Source organism: Chanos chanos, chromosome 6 (assembly GCF_902362185.1).
Source record: "Chanos chanos chromosome 6, fChaCha1.1, whole genome shotgun sequence".
Taxonomy (NCBI): Eukaryota; Metazoa; Chordata; class Actinopteri; order Gonorynchiformes; family Chanidae; genus Chanos; species Chanos chanos.
The window spans coordinates 17350831-17366946 of record NC_044500.1 but is presented as its reverse complement, the minus strand read 5'-3'; the positions used below and the strand labels follow the sequence as shown (position 1 = coordinate 17366946).

The 16116-nt window shown below is 43.2% G+C and overlaps 1 protein-coding gene across 1 annotated transcript; it reads left to right on the top strand.

The window, feature by feature from the left end:
* The first annotated feature begins 12285 nt into the window (after positions 1 to 12285).
* aipl1 (aryl hydrocarbon receptor interacting protein-like 1) lies at positions 12286 to 16116 on the top strand. Its single transcript, XM_030778123.1, has 6 exons — positions 12286 to 12381; positions 12951 to 13130; positions 14033 to 14221; positions 15108 to 15284; positions 15537 to 15678; positions 15872 to 16116. The coding sequence occupies exons 1-6, from the start codon at positions 12286 to 12288 to the stop codon at positions 16114 to 16116; spliced, it is 1029 nt and encodes a 342-aa protein (XP_030633983.1).

Sequence of the window (16116 nt, the reverse complement as noted above, 5' to 3'; positions counted from 1 at the left end):
GTGGAAACGTCGGTTTTCTCCTCTGTCACATTAAATGTGCTTTAAATCTGACTGCTGCGGCTTTTGAGTTGGAAGGTCAGTATATTGTGAAGTTGCCTGGGCTGGAACTATTTTCTTTGTGCTATGGAGAACCTTTTTCCTTCTTTAGAGATAATGCTGAAGTGTTTTTGAAGCACTTTTTTTTTTTATAGGTGTAGAGCAGAATCCACTTACAGCTGCTTTTGAACGGCCAATGTGTTTTTAGAGATTTACAGAGGTTTGGGTTTTGATTACTTGTTCTTTCATGCAGAGTTGTTATGTACTGTGTGTCCTTTTTAAATCTCAGTTCAATTCCATTTAATTTGAAATGAGGCTGATATTTTACAAAAGTCGTATGTAATGTCATTTTATAATGCAATAAAAAGGTTGAAAATTAACTATGGGTCTGTTTTCTTATTTATAGAACTGGGGAAAGACTTTAAAAGTACAGTGTAAATCAGCAGATGTAGTTAATGTTAATTTAGTAATTATGGAAATTTTTGAAAACCTTTTGTTTATGAAAACGTTACTGTGTGAGTTAAGGGTGGCTTTCTTTTAAACAATAAAACCGATATATAACCTACAGAGATTTGAGATTGACGTTTTATCATTTCAGAGGAGCAGTTCAGTATACTTGGTTCATGATAATCTCCTTATGTTTGAGCTGCTCTCCAATTAGTGCTGAGAACCACAAGATACTCTTTTCAAACCGAGCTTTCATAAACCATTTTTCCCACAGCGTTTAATGAAGGTCCCTGTTGCCAAAAGTGTCTGGATTGTCTTTACCAGTGACAGACTATTGAAATGAGTTTTTTATACGAGAGCAATGTCTGTTCCAGACAAGCATCAAAGATTTAAAAAAAAAAAAGATTTGAAGTTGAAACGCTAAAAACAAAAAAAAAAGCTTTTGAATACACATTTTTGAAAAATACTTAAAAAAAAAAAAAAAAAAAAAGAAGTCTTTGTGAAAATGAAAGAGGCATTTAAATTGAAGCTAAAAATGAAACCTAAAGTAAATTCCTATATAAAAAAAGAACCACATGCTTCCCTGTAAGAGCCCCGTTCCCTCTCTAGTCTCTTTGCAGGAACCTTGCATTAGACATCAAGGGCGCCGAAGCCAGTGCAAGGTAATCTCAAATGGCAAGGGTCACACGGCTCCGAATGACCCAGCGTTCCAGTCAAGGCTTTCCATAGATCAATAGCAAAGGATAAGCTTCCTTTGAAAGCTGCGGCTTTCAACACCATTAGGTAATGTTCAAACTCAGAGGTTCACTGACCCTTAAAAGCAAATCTTGAGTGTTACTTCAGTGTTACTCATCTCTGCATTCATCTGGTGCCAGCCTTTCCGTGTTTCTGCCGACATAGCAACGGTCGGCGGTTACTCCTTTGAAACTATCTAGAGAGAGAGGATTCTGCAGATGATCATGAGTGAGATAGTGTATGTCTGGTATATGTTATATGAATTTAATTTTATATTTGGTTCAGTTCAGTTGATTCATATCATTCAAGTAATCATAATGTCTGTTGGGGAAAAAAGATTGTGATTATTGTGAAAATTACCGGTGTAAATGTCACACTTGTTCCTCAGACACGTACCGTACCAGTTGAGTGTAGGTTTTCCTCTTGTCTCTCACTGTATCTGCTCGCTCACTGTCTCCCAGGAGGGGGATGGGGGTGGGGTGTGGGGGCTATGATGAGTCATTCATCTTCACAGGGTTTGCTTGAACAGCGAGAGAGAACGAGAGAAAGAGCGAGAGCGAGAGAGAGAGAGAGAGAGAGAGAGAGAGAGAGAGAGAAGCTGTAGGCAAACCTAACACTGAGAGGGCTTTACAGCGTTGGTAAATCCCCCCCCCCCTCCCCCCCGAAACCCAAAGGGTGAAAGCTGCTTACAAAGATTATAGCTCTAGTTCCAGGGAGGGGGTGGAGAGGGATCATTCAGAGTGCACCTGACGAAACGTCCCATGTCGCAACGTCTCTGAGCCACGCTGCACTACTCCGCGACCTCTGCTCTCGGGGTCGGACCGCAGCGGCCCCTCTCTCCCCGCCATGGGGCTAGGGTCAATGTTCCACAAAACAAAAATGAGTAACACGGCACCTCTCGTGCGAACGCGACTTTGCTGATAGATTCCGGTTAATGTGAGCAGTAGAGACAGCCTGTCTGTTGCTGTGAGGGAAAAATCCATACTTCTCTAATAAAGTTCTCTAATAAAGCTTGCAGTTTTTTTTTTTTCAGTTTAGTTCTCTGCCGTGGTCATTTTGCATGGGGACAGAGGTCACATGTCACATACTTGGGAGGGGTATCAGTGTGTGTGTGTGTGTGTGTGTGTGTGTGGAGGGGGGGGAGGGTGATTTGATGTGGGCTGTGGGCGTGACCCTAGTGTGAAGTTCAGCTTCGTTCCTTCCTCTGCACAGTCACTCATTTATTCATTTCTTACTGACCTTTTTCTCCTAACAGTATGAACTAAAGCGTAAGCTGACGTAACTGTGATTCTTCCAATAATTTCCGATAAAATTTTCCAATTCACCCAACCCATGGACTTGACCAGGCACACTGTTCCACATGTCTGGTTACAAAATCCATAAAAAGTAGCAAAGAGGCTCCACCGGTGACCTGTTTTCTTTCTATTATCCTCTGTAAGAAAAGACCTCATTCATGTAGTGTTCTTTACTGTGACACACAGGAAAAAGTTACCCTCCCCCCAGTCCCCAAAATCAGCGTTGTGTGTAGGCGCCAGAGCGTTAGTGGCTCTGCTAGTCTGATGAGTTCATTCGATGCTCGCGGAAAACTCCATCCACGAATATCTGCCGTCTGCCGGTGTCTTACTGCCTATGCATGAACCGCTGACACTGGGTCTAAGTGACAAACCAGCCTCTTGTTTCAGTGAAGCTCTGGTCAAGATGCATGTTGTACATATTGTAAGACTAGTTAGAGCTAGGCTCTGGAAACAGATCGGGCAGTTTTTTTGTGGGAGGACACGAAAAGGTATGTGTAGCACTGGAAAGGGACAATGTCAGGAGTAGGATGGCGGGTAAAAAAAAAACAGAGGAAAAAGGAGTAGTAGTAGGAGGAGAACCAAATTCACTGCGAATCCTTAATCTGCCCCGTCTCTCGGAACCTTGGTATTTAATCCTAGCGGTGACGTCAGGACAGGACCTGTTAACCAGACGATTCCCGTCTCCAGTAAAGTCTGGTTACATAATTCCGCGGAAAGTCTGACTGGGGAAATGCATGAGCCAGACAATCTCATTAAAGGGACATGACACTTTAGCACAAGGCTCTCTTATTAAATGTCTCAGGCTTCCACAGCTGTTGTGCTTACATGTTTGTGTAGGTCCTATTCTAACACTACTCAGTACAGCATAGCTCAGTTTTATGTAAACATTTCGAAATACGTTTCTAAATTCGATCCATTTTTAGCATCTTAATCACTTTGTTCTTTGCGAAAGATGACTCTGATCTCTCACAACACTACTGTACTGTTTGTGTGACCCAGATGAAGTGCGACAGGCTCTGTTCACAGGTGTTGTGAGGGGCCTTGTTGTAAAGTGTAGGTAACTCAACACAGTTTAAAAATAGCGCCTTGCTTTCAGTTGCTTTGTCATTTGGAGTGACTGCGTGACCGGGACGGCCTGACATGGTATATTCCCCCATTTCACAGAGAGAAATCGGCTTGCTGTGATGCTAAGAATTGCTTGCCACCCCTGTCCCTCCCCTCCCCCTCCCCACCTGCTAATTTCTCTTCATTTCCATCATCCCTCTCTCTCTCTCTCTCTCTCTCTCGCTCTCTCTCTCTCTCTCTCTCTTTCTCTTTGAGATGTAACACTGTTCTGCTGTGAAACATGTGTGGTTTAGATGTTGTGTGTGGTTCCTGTTTCCATCCCTTTGTGGAGATGAATACAGTGTGTCCATACAAGCGACAATCACTACCCAACCAATTAGCAAGGGATAGCGAGAAACAGTGACGGCAAGAAGAAGCTATTGTTTTAACGAAAGAGGAACGGCGCAGTGGTGACAGTGATCCTTTTGTTTATCTCAGAAGCCTTATTCTCTCCTTATCCAGGCTCGTTCTCACTATCAGCTTGACCCACAGTAAAGTAAAGGGCTCACGTATCTCGGGCCAGTGCGCTGTATTAGGTGTAGACAGGCCCGGATGTTTCCTGAAAGGCTGTAGCGCAGTGGTCCGTTCGCCTGCGAACCACATGTGCACCCACGTGAGGCGTAGTCTGCTTTTCATTTAGCCCGGCTCCAGGGCGCAAGCGAGCGGAAAGCGGTACGCACGCTCGCATACTTCAGGAAATTGTCAATAGCTGCTTGCAAGCGCGGGTTTGACTTCCTTTTAGCCAAGTCACGGCGGTAACAGACAGAACTATCCTTTTTTTTCCAACCCAAAAATTATTGTCCACTGTTCTTTAACAGATACACTTGACCTACTTTAACACGGTAAGTATAGGTACTGATGATGACACTTCATGAGTGCGTAATAAAGGGACCAGAGCTGTGGGTTACAGTGCCCCCTGACACTTTGCAGGTCTCTCAGTGAAATGGCAGCAAGACTCAGCTACGGCTCTTATAGTTCTCGCTGGTCGACTCGTCCTAAATGTATTTCTGGTCCTTTGTTCCGTGAGTCGTGACTGGTATGTAACGGGCAACTTTTCTGATGCTCACAGACAGCAGGAAGCACCAGGGCTTAAGAGAAGATCCTGGACTGTAAAGAAAGATGTTGCCTGACATTGAGGTCAACACCACAGACACTGTCTATCTTCTGAGAAACGCAGGCCAACGCTAATCCCTCCTGTTAGCCACAGCAAACCTCAGATTACCGCACAAAGACTTTTCAGGTCACTCATCACCATTTGCACCAATTACACACCGCCTCTCCACGCATGACAGATCAATTATGCAATTATGCCGATATTACATCACCGTTCAATTGGATCGTCGTTCGGGATGCAATGGAACGTGTCGCATAAATGATGCTTCAACCGACCTGATGTTCTGAGTAACGCTAAATACACAAGCAACCCCCCCCCGCCCCCCCCATGTTCCACATCGAGTTTGACACATGAGACGTTGTTTTTGTTTCCACAATGGTCTTTATGCCCGGAGTATTTGCGCTCCCCGTGCGGGGTTTGTTTGTTGGACCTTTCTTTCCTTTAGCTCTCTGCAGGGAGGAATGTGATAATGCAGCTCAGAATTGGCTCAACCCCCGCGGCCGCCTGCTTCAGACTCCTCTAGCCTCCTAGCACGTGTCTGGCTTTGGTTTGCTCTGTTCCGAACTCCCCCCCTCCCCGCCCCACCACCACCACCAGCTCCCCCTCCCCAAAGGACTAGCCGAGCCACACGCTGAGCGCTCCTCCTCCGCAGGGTGCTCCTCTGCACCCCCTGACACCCACACCCCCCTCCCCCACCCCCAGCCTCTATGGTGTTTGACCTAACAGCTGTGTTTTAAAGGTTTCTGTGTGTCACAATCCACCGCTACAGTTGTGTTCATATGTGTCGAGTTGCTGTCTTGGTTTTGCACTGTGTCTGTCTTTGAGAAGCAGTTTGGATCAATGTGCTGTTTGTGACAACCACACTTGTACATCCACAGAGAAAGAAAAGATTATACTCTCCAGAAGAATTTGGAAAACACAGCACATCTTTGAGAGAGGTCCATAAGAAGTGTGGCGTCTCTTTGTTTACTGTAAATAAGGGGATTGTGGTCTTTTGTTTGCTGGCTCTCCTTTTGCCATTTTATGCATGTTGTTGGGGTTTTCACAAGCACTGTCACAGGCAGAGAAAACGAATGACTTCTGTCACGTCTCTATGCCGTGCTTAATGTCTTTTGGAAGTTGGGGAGGGCTATTCATATCCTGGTATTTCCCACTTTCTGGACAAATATGTACATTTATTTCTGGACTCTACTGCACGTGCAAATTTTCCAGACATTTTTTTCCTCTTAATCAGTTAAGATCAAGAGAGGTTGAGACGTGGGAAAACTGTGCACAAAAATGTTGTACAAAAAGTTCAGGTGATAAAAAAATTGCCAATATTTCCTCTTGCTACAGCCTTATGTATTTATTTATTCATTCATTTGTTTTGTTTCTTTTAATTTTCCTTCACAGATCTTTCGTTCAGAGTTGGTTATTATCCAAACCAGTTCAAAATGATTTTCGAACCAAACCAGTTCAAAACGATAGGCCTAAATGATGCCACCTTCTTCAAATTCTTCGTCTGTCCCAATCCTACTTTCACCTTTTAGGTTTCCACTTAAATTTAGCCCTTCTCTCGCAGACTCGTATCTCTCTCTCTGATTGTTCCTTCAGTTGTAATTCAACTGCTAAATTAGAAATAAACGTTAGCTAGCAATCAACGCTGGCTAGCATCAAGCTAAGTTAGCTGGTAAAGTGTTTGATTAAACATATGTTTGATTTAGAGTTTGACACACTTGTGAATCATGTGTGATTCTTGGTCTTGGGAGAATTGTACCCCCCCCCCCTCCTTTTTCTTTCTTTTTTTTTCTTTCATTTTTCAAATGCACCGACTATGTTGTGGCCCTTCTAACTTTATTTTATTTGGTTTTGTTTATTTTTTGAAGTAAATCAAATTGTACCTTTATGCTGAAAATATGCAGGTCAAAATTTTGTGCCGTGTCATGGTGATCAGAATGTGTCAAAGTCCATGTCATGGTGAAAACATGACACTATTATTAATTGTCATACCGGCATACCGCCCTGCTCCGTTCTCAAGGTGTGTGTTCTTACTAGTGGTGCAACAGTTCTCTGACAAGTTCCTGCTTTGACTTGAGGAGTTAGGTTTAATTCCTTACCGGAAAGATCTTTGAAACCTTTTCAGTCGGAAACATCGTGAGTTCAACCATGGGAATTTTTTTTTTTATGTGGCCCCCAGCGTTGAGCAAGCCAAACTCATGCTGCACTTCACAGGCATTAATGTCAGGCTATTAAGTGATAAAGACTTGGCTGTGCTTCCTGGCATGTGGACAGTTAAAGATCTCTCTCTTGGAGATCACCTCTCTTCAGAGTCCATAGAGAGTAAAGAGCGTTCAGGATTCTGATCAGGGCCGTCTGATCCTACAGCCATCCCGGAATATCCCGGTCAGCTGGTCTCCCTGGGTGACGGAGCTTATGGAATAGCTGTGGCCCACGTGATGTCGTGTGGGGGTGGCTGTGTCAGCAGAGCCGTGAGTGCGTGTGTGTGTTTGTGTGTGTGTGTGTGTGTGTGTGTGAGTGTGTGTGCATGAGTGCCCTTTGTACTGGCTGCTATGTGCAGTGGTATGTAACTAAAGGTCGGGAGAAGGCGCATGGGGCTCCAGCAGGGAAAACTCCGGCCACTCGATGCCCTGAGACCAAAAGGCCAAACGCACCAGTGGATTTTAAACAGATACCTGGCAGAGCAAGTTTTTTTTTTTTTTGAAAAGGCAGTTTGCGGGGCCTGGAAGTGCTCTGTAACACTTTATGTAAGCGTTACGTGTACCCACGTGGGTCCGTATGAACGGAAATGGTTTGTGCTGAACTGAGGTGGAACTGGAAAGCGTCCATGCTTGGTCTACTCAGATCTTTGCACTGATTTGGTTCACTACAGTGAGGTGAGACGTGAGTCCTCCGCAGACTATGCGGACTGTTTGCTCCTCTCGGAGCAGGGACCTGTTAGTGCTCTAGAGTCTTTGTAGAACTTTCATGCAGAATGTAGCAGTCAGTGAGGTGTGTCCATTGCCCTACAGGTCTAGACAAATCCAGAGTACAGTAACGTCGCTGTTCACACACGCTAACACCCACACCCAACCCCACTTTCTACCTCATTTGTCCTCCTGCTGGAGCTTACAGGTACTACACAGTCTCTCTCTCTCTCTCTCACTCACACAAACACACACACACACACACACAGGTCCAAACCTGTTCGAAGTCTCGTGATGTCGAAGCATTTGGACCACCAACGTGACACTTCTCTGCTGACTTTATCTAGGCGTATGATTCAGGCTGCAGACCTCTGAATGTCTCGCTGCAGGTTGGGGATGAGTCCCCTCACGTAGCTGACCAGCTGTCTGTCAGTATGGCAGAGTTCTGCATGGGCTCTCTCATGGCTGTCACTCTGACTGGAGGCCGACCAACGGAATTACTGTACAATGTGATGATAGATACACACACACACACACACACACACACACATATATATACGTATGTATGTGTATATGTGTGTATGCAATGTATGTGCTATATATTTATATTCACATATGTGTATGCAATGAGCACATAAATTGACTGGTGATTCAGATGAAAATAGATAAGTCCACTAGCAATGAGCAAGTGAAAAAGATGATAGTGGTATTCTGAATAGAAAATGGAATGTAGTGACTTTCTGTCCAATGTTCACCCACATGCCTCCTACACACAAAAAGAAGGAAAAACTACAGAAGGAAATGAATTTTTGTGAAAAGTTACCGGCTGTCACATGAGAATCGTTCATGTAATCAAAATGGAACTTACTCATCTCTTCAAATAGTGTCTTCCCTTGTACTTAGAGTTTTTTTTTTCTTTTGTACTTAATATGTGTATTTTTGGATGACCATGTCTGGTGAGTTGGAAAATGAGGGAACATTGATATTAGACATGTTGAAACACTATTCGAAAGAGGCCATTTTGAATTTTGAATGTACAGAGGCAGTGTGTCCCTGCCACGTGTGAGAGATGTTATTAGGGAGGGGGAGAATTTTCTCCGTCTCTCTCTCTCTCTCTCTCTCTCTCTCTCTCTCTCTCTCTCTCTCACACACACACACATAGGCACACACACAGACCTGCAGACATTGGAATGATATGTGACACACTGTGGGTGACACGTTGTTTATGATTAAAAGGGAGATCTGTGCCTCTGTCATATTCAGGGATCCTTAAAGGCTACAGTGTAGTCACACAGAGGCAACAAAGACAGCAGTAAAGCCAAAGGCAGTGTGTGTAGAGCATATACGAAGATGAAGACTTGCTCAGCTCTCTTCATTCGTTTCCTGCTGTGTGAACTGTGTGTGTGCGTGTGTGTGTGTGTGTGTGTGTGTGTGTGTGTGTGTGTGTTTGGGGAGGGGGGGGGGGTTGCGGGTGGGAGAGAAAAGGACAGAGACAATCGCTTCCCAGGGGACGACCGCCTGCTCCAAACACTCGCTGTCTCACCCACTGGACATTTCATTTGACTCATTGTAACACTGGGCCAACACAGCTTGTCACTCTCTGACAAGGCAGGGGATTTAGGGACACACACGCACACACATATATATATATGTGCATGTTCATGCATACACACACTAGCTTTATTGAATGCTGAGGAAACACGTTGGTGCGATGGTTGTCATTCAAGATAGAAGACCTGTCTTTGACTATTTCAGCTGTCATCTGTGAATGAACGAGAGATTGCTGTGCCATGATCCCGACCGCACACAGGCATCAGGTAATGTCACGTGGCATTAAGACTTTACTGAAACACGGTTATTGAGGTCTCCATTACGAAACCATTTAAAAATGTGCACATGGCGTTCTTTGAGCAGATTGCAAACAAACACACACACACACACACGCTCATAGAGCTCCGTGTGCGTGGGAAGGAAGACTGACGCAGTCTGCATGAGTCACCCTCACACAAAACCTGACTTACGGCATCATTAACATCCCTCTTTACGTCTGTGACAGGTGTGGAGATGCTGTGCGCGGAGCTGCAGGGAGGGAAACACATGGAACAGACGCTCGCAAGAGCAAACCTCGTGTTACAGCGCTAAAAATAACACAAACCCCACACGGATTCCCTCCAACGTATATCCCTCCACACGTCACTAATCATAAACCACGGCGGATAATATTGTTTCCGGATACTTTAATCACCAATTGAAGACGCTAGTAGACGGCTCTTTACAGTTTTGCCGAAGAGGCCTTCGTAGGTTTTGTTCCTGAATGTTCTTCGTTCCTCTAAGCTGCGGAGAGGAACTTGGTTTGGTTTGTTCTGTTTTAAATCAGCAGTTGGTTGGGTGATGGTGAAGTACAGCATGGGCATTTTGTTTTTTTGGCAGATTAAAAAAAAAAAAAAAAAAATAGAAAAAAAAAGTGATACTGAAGTGCCTGTGACCATGGCAACACCACTGAAATCTTTAGTTTGAGTAGCTGTTCTTTTCTCCTCTCTAGAGTAGTCAGCAATTTTATAGCAAATTATTATATCTTGCTTAATGCGTTATTGAACGGGCAGCATGAAACTAACTGTAAACTCAAAAATTTAAACAGGTAAAAAAAAAACATGTCTGATTAATTTCTTAAGTCTTTTATTTTTTTTCTTTGAAATAACAACGTTAGTATTACTGAATCTATTACCAGTACTACTACTAATAAAATAATGAATATGATGAATGAATAATATAAATGCGTAATTAAATCCCACTGGTTCTGTGATGTGAGGCAGAATAGAACAGTGTGGTTGTGGTGTTGAGGATGCTGGGTGAATATAGAGGCATATTTGGCTTGGAGATCATACTGGGAGGAACAGGTTTCAAGTCCCTGTGCCACTTGGAGTCCGGAGCAGACAGATCTGTGGCTGAGAAATGGGTCGGGGGAGGGGGAAGAGGAGGAGGAGGAGGAGGAAGAGGTTTAAAGTAATCATGTGAAAATGGAGGGTTGTCTTTTAACTACACTTCCTGAACTTTTAATCAGAGCTTTGTTTGTGAGCACTTCTCAAGACACGCAAGGACACACTAAAAAAAATATTAAAAAGACAGTAAAATGAAAGAAACAATTTAAACAATTACAACAATTAAAGAACATCATCAGCATTAAAAATACATGCATGCAAATGCATTTCTACACACACACACATGCACACGCGCACACTCACGCACACACACTTCTATGTTTGTTAGGGCGTTCATTGACATAATGCATTCCTTAGCCCCTTACCCTAACTAAATGCGTAATCCTAACCCAACCTAAACCTAATTCTAACCTGAACCGTTAAACCAAGTCTTAACACTCAAACAGCCCTTTGAAGAAGTGAGGACCAGCCAAATTCTCCTCACTTTCTAATACTCAAACTGGTCCTCACAAGGATAGCTGTGCAAGTACACACACACACACACACACACACACACACACAAACATAGATTGCAAGAAGAAATACAACAAGTACATGTTGAAATATCACCACACAGAATAGAGAATCCTGGTAATTAAGGGGAAAATAGAGGACAGCTTTTGAAACTGATATGGAGAGAAGTACTCCGGTGCACACTGGCAGATGTGCAGATGTGATACTACACAAAGTGACCACAAGAGGGCGGTAAGCCAGCGACATGGAAAGGCTGGCTTGAGTCCAAGCCCTCATTCTCAGCGGTTGGGCAATAGCGATGACCACATGACGTAAAGAATGCAAACCAAGGAACATTTTGTTTCTTCGGTAAGCCGTGTAGGGTTTCACTAAAACAATGCGTTTAAAAGGCATTTGGAACATATATGCGCTGACGTATCTCTGTACACTTTTTTTAATGGACGATCATTATGTGGATCACTGTACAAATGGTTTAGAGGCTTGTACACAAACGGCTCCAGTAAAAATTCTAATTGGTCTGAGATAATTGTAGCGGGTCTGCTAATCTATGAATATCTTTAAAAAAAACAATAAAACTGTTTGATTGTTTCAAGATTGCCCTTAAGAGAATGTAAGCAAGACACACACGCATACGCACACACACGCACACACACACACACACACGCATACACATGCACACACACGTACCACTCTCTCTGTCTGTCTTTTTCCAGCTGCCAGCCATATGTGCATGACGGGGTCACTGAGTACAGAATCCAGGCTGTCTCTCTCTCTCCCTCTCTCTTTCTCTCTCTCTCTCTCTCTCTCTCTCTCTCTCTCATCCGTTTTTAGACAGGCACCCGGCCTCTCAAAAACCACTATGTTAAACAGGCCCATAAAGACAGAATGAGAACCATCCAGAACATTTTCTCCACAGCTAACTAGACGTCATCCCTGGCCCAAAGAATATCATGGAAGGAGAGGTATTCTGGAATGTTCCAGATCCTCCTGCTGGCCTATGACCAAACGCTAATTGTGCTGAGGAGAGGAGTTCTGTGGATGATTGACAGCAGGGAGGCGAGGCTTCTCGGGCCTAATCCCGTTATCCGCAAACTCTTAATCTGACCGGCTTTCACACCTCTGCACCTGTGCATCTGAAAACAAACACATACATACACACATAAACACATACATAAACACACGCTTGTAAACGTGTAAACATGGAGGACAGCATGATGCTCGGAGTGGAGGGGATCAAGAAGACCATTCTTCATGGCGGGTCTGGTGAAATACCCCGGTTTGTCACCGGAAGCAAGGTAGGACTTCTTGATACCTATTCCCTTGAATAAACATCATGAAATCCCTTCAAATTATGTATTGCAAGAATCCAAAAAATGTCATAGTATGTCTGTTCTCTACTGGCAGCAGACATATTTATTCTCCCACAAACTGAACATCATTCATTTCACTAACTATTTAATTGTAACACCATGTTAGCTATATCCAGATGAATGATCACATGTTACTGCTCCGAGCACAAGTAATATGTTCCTCATAATTAAGTCATTTACCACACAAGAGGCTCATTGTGAAACTCAGATGTCACAACATATTTGGGAACATATGGGAGAAGAATGTGTTAAATGGACAGAGCACACAGACAGAGCATTGTAGTATGTTACGCTGCGGGATTTAGTATACAGAGAAGACATAGCAGATGCGGCTGAAGTAAGGCATTCACTGAAGTTTATTTATATATATATATATATATATATATATATATATATATATATATATATATATAAATCAAATTATGACAAAGGTCAGTATTCAATGTTGAGCCTCACTCTTTTTTTTTTCCTAATATACTCTCCACCTTGTCCAGGTGACCTTCCACTTTCGCACGCAGCTGTGTAATGATGAACGAACAGTGATAGACGACAGTAAGAAAGTGGGCATGCCCATGGAGATTGTGATTGGGAACATGTTTAAACTGGACGTCTGGGAGACCCTGCTGGCCTCCATGCGTATCGGAGAAGTGGCTGAATTCTGGTGTGACATCACTGTATGTGGTTTATTTCTTACACTCTTACTGAGACCAATTTATTGCTCTGATGAGGCTGGATGTAGGTTCAATTAGATGGAGTTTGTAGATGAATTATATAGTGACCAAACTCTAGAAATTTATATAGATAGGTGGATAGAATTAAGATATTGCTAATTCATATTTAACATCTATTATGTGCCTTTAAGACTGTTTATACATCAACGAAATGTTACATAACAACATGCAACATCTGTAGCAAAGGCACCAAAGCCAGATGGGTTTAATCAGTAAAGAACTTGTGACAAATATTTATTTAATCTGAACCCCATCCAAAAAAACACCATTCAAACTGCTGTCTCACCATTAACAATATCTGAAAGACAAAACAAGCAAAGATACACGGTACTGTGCATCCAAAAGTGTGTGTGTGTGTGTGTGTGTGTGTTTGTGTGCACTGTAACTAACATCGGATCAGTTCTCTAGTGAATAAAAACTAAAGAAAACACATTAGCTTTTGTGCAAGCCTACAGTCATTCCTTCCGTTTAAAGGAGCGGAGATGACATTTTGGACAGTAACCGTTATGACCTTTGTTTGATGCAAAACAGACCTTACCATCTACAGTAAACTAAAGAAAACACCCATCCTTTTCACAGACACTGTCTCCGCCTGCGTAAGAAACAGCCTCAGGTCTTACACAGCGGGATTATTCCAAACGTAACCGCCTTCTTTTAATGATCTGCATTTACCGTCTGTCATTAGCGCTCAACCACCTGAAACACATTTTCCTCTCCATTTTACACAGCTTTCCTCAAAGACTGACTAGACTTTCAGTAAAACAAGCACTTCTGAATTGAGTTCTGTGTGTGATTTTTGGTATCGTGTGTGTGTGTTTTTTTTTTTTTTTTTGGGACACGGACAGCACACTGGTCTTTATCCCATGGTGGCAAAGAGCCTGCGTCGTATCGCGGAGGGTAAAGACCCAGTTGACTGGCACATCCATACGTGTGGCATGGCCAATATGTTTGCCTATCACACCCTGGGCTATGAGGACCTGGATGAGCTACAGAAAGAGCCGCAGCCTCTGTACTTTGTTCTGGAGCTACTTAAGGTCAGGAACAAACCACAGCGTTTCACACTGTCGCTGTCTCGTTCACACTTGCTGTATTGCACAATGGGAATGTAAAAACACTGTGGCAAGTAATGGTTGAAAGAGTGTTTGGAAAAGTAGAATAAAAAAGATTCATGAAAAGATACAGATAGGCCTATTATAGATGGGAGATCTGAGTTAATGGACCGTTGCACTACCTCAACTGTCCACTGGGGTGGGCTGGAGAGTTTATTCAGTCCAAAGTAACAAGGTGACACCATTCCACTGGACCATTCCTGCTTTAATACATTCCAGTTAACAGTTACGCAAAATGATAGTTTGGAATGATTGTCTCATGACACTGAAGACTGAATTCTACCATGGTGTATTTAATAATAAATGAAAAGCAACCAATTTTAAAATAGTAATTTAATTTAATAATACAACAAGATTTTAAAGGTATATGAGTCATAAATAGTTTACTGAACTGAAGAGCACCAAGCACATACTGAAGGAAAAATTGTATTTGATTTTGTTGGTATAGTTAATGAGAATGTTGGAGAAATGGAACTGTGTGTGCCCCAATATGTGTGTGTGTGTGTGTGTGTGTGTGTGTGTGTGTGTGTGTGTATGTGCGTGTGCGTGTGTGTGTGCTCACGCTCTTGTGTGTGTGTGCATGTGTATGTATGTGTGTGTGTGTGTGTGTGTGTGTGTGTATGTATGTGCATGTTTGTGTGTGTGTGTATGTGTGTGTATGTATGTGTGTGTGCATGTATGTGTGTGTGTGTGTGTGTGTGTGTGTGTGTATGTGTGTGTGTATGTATGTGTGTGTGTGTGTGTATGTGAATGCGTGTGTGTGTGCGTGCGTGTGTGTGTGTGTGTGTATGTATGTGCGTGCGTGTTTCAGGTGGATCAGCCGAGTGAGTATGACAGGGAGTCGTGGGCTCTGAGTGATGCTGAGAGACTAAAGGCTGTACCTGTTCTCCATGGCCAAGGCAACAAGCTCTACAAGACGGGCCGCTATGAAGAGGCCACACATAAATACAAAGAGGCCATCGTGTGTATTAAGAATGTGCAGTCAAAGGTAGTTTTAAAAATGAACATTTTCAGAAACATTCAATAAACTGTAAACTACACAAGAAGAAATATGCATTTGACATATGACACAGCACAACATCTAAATGTAGAAATACATCAAAGATTACATTTTGAGCACACTTTTGTCTTAAAACTAAAAACATGTGTCTCTCTCTCTTCCTTTATTGATTTTGGTCTAAGTAAAATCTCTAAGTGTTAGCTGGTGAACTGAGTGTGTGTTGTATGTCTGTGATCACAGGAGAAAGCATGGGAAGCCCCTTGGCTGAAGCTAGAGAAGATGGCCAACACACTTACTCTGAATTACTGTCAGTGTCTGCTCCGCATGGAAGAATACTATGAGGTCATTGAACACACCTCTGACATCATCAATCAGCACCCTGGTAAGCATCTTAGACACTAATGACCTGTGCATTTTAACTTAACTATGACATAACTCAGCGAACATCTCAGAAGAAATAAGATGAAATTCCACAGACTATGACCTCACAGTACACTGTTGGAAAAGAAAAGGCCGTCTCTTTTCGTGACTGAGCTCGAACCCCTCTGATTATCCCTCTACTCCGTGTTTTGTAGGCACGATGAAGGCTTTCTATTTGCGAGGGAAGGCACACATGGAGGTGTGGAACGAGGCAGAAGCCAAGGCAGATTTCGAGAGGGTTCTCGACTTGGACCCTGGCATGAGGAAAGCCATCAGGAAGGAGTTGGCTGTGCTTAGCATGCGAATGGAAGAGAAGAATGAAGAGGACAGACACAAGTATAAAGGCATGTTTGACTCCCAAAACCAGAAATCAACAGCCAGCCTGGAACAGGAATCATAG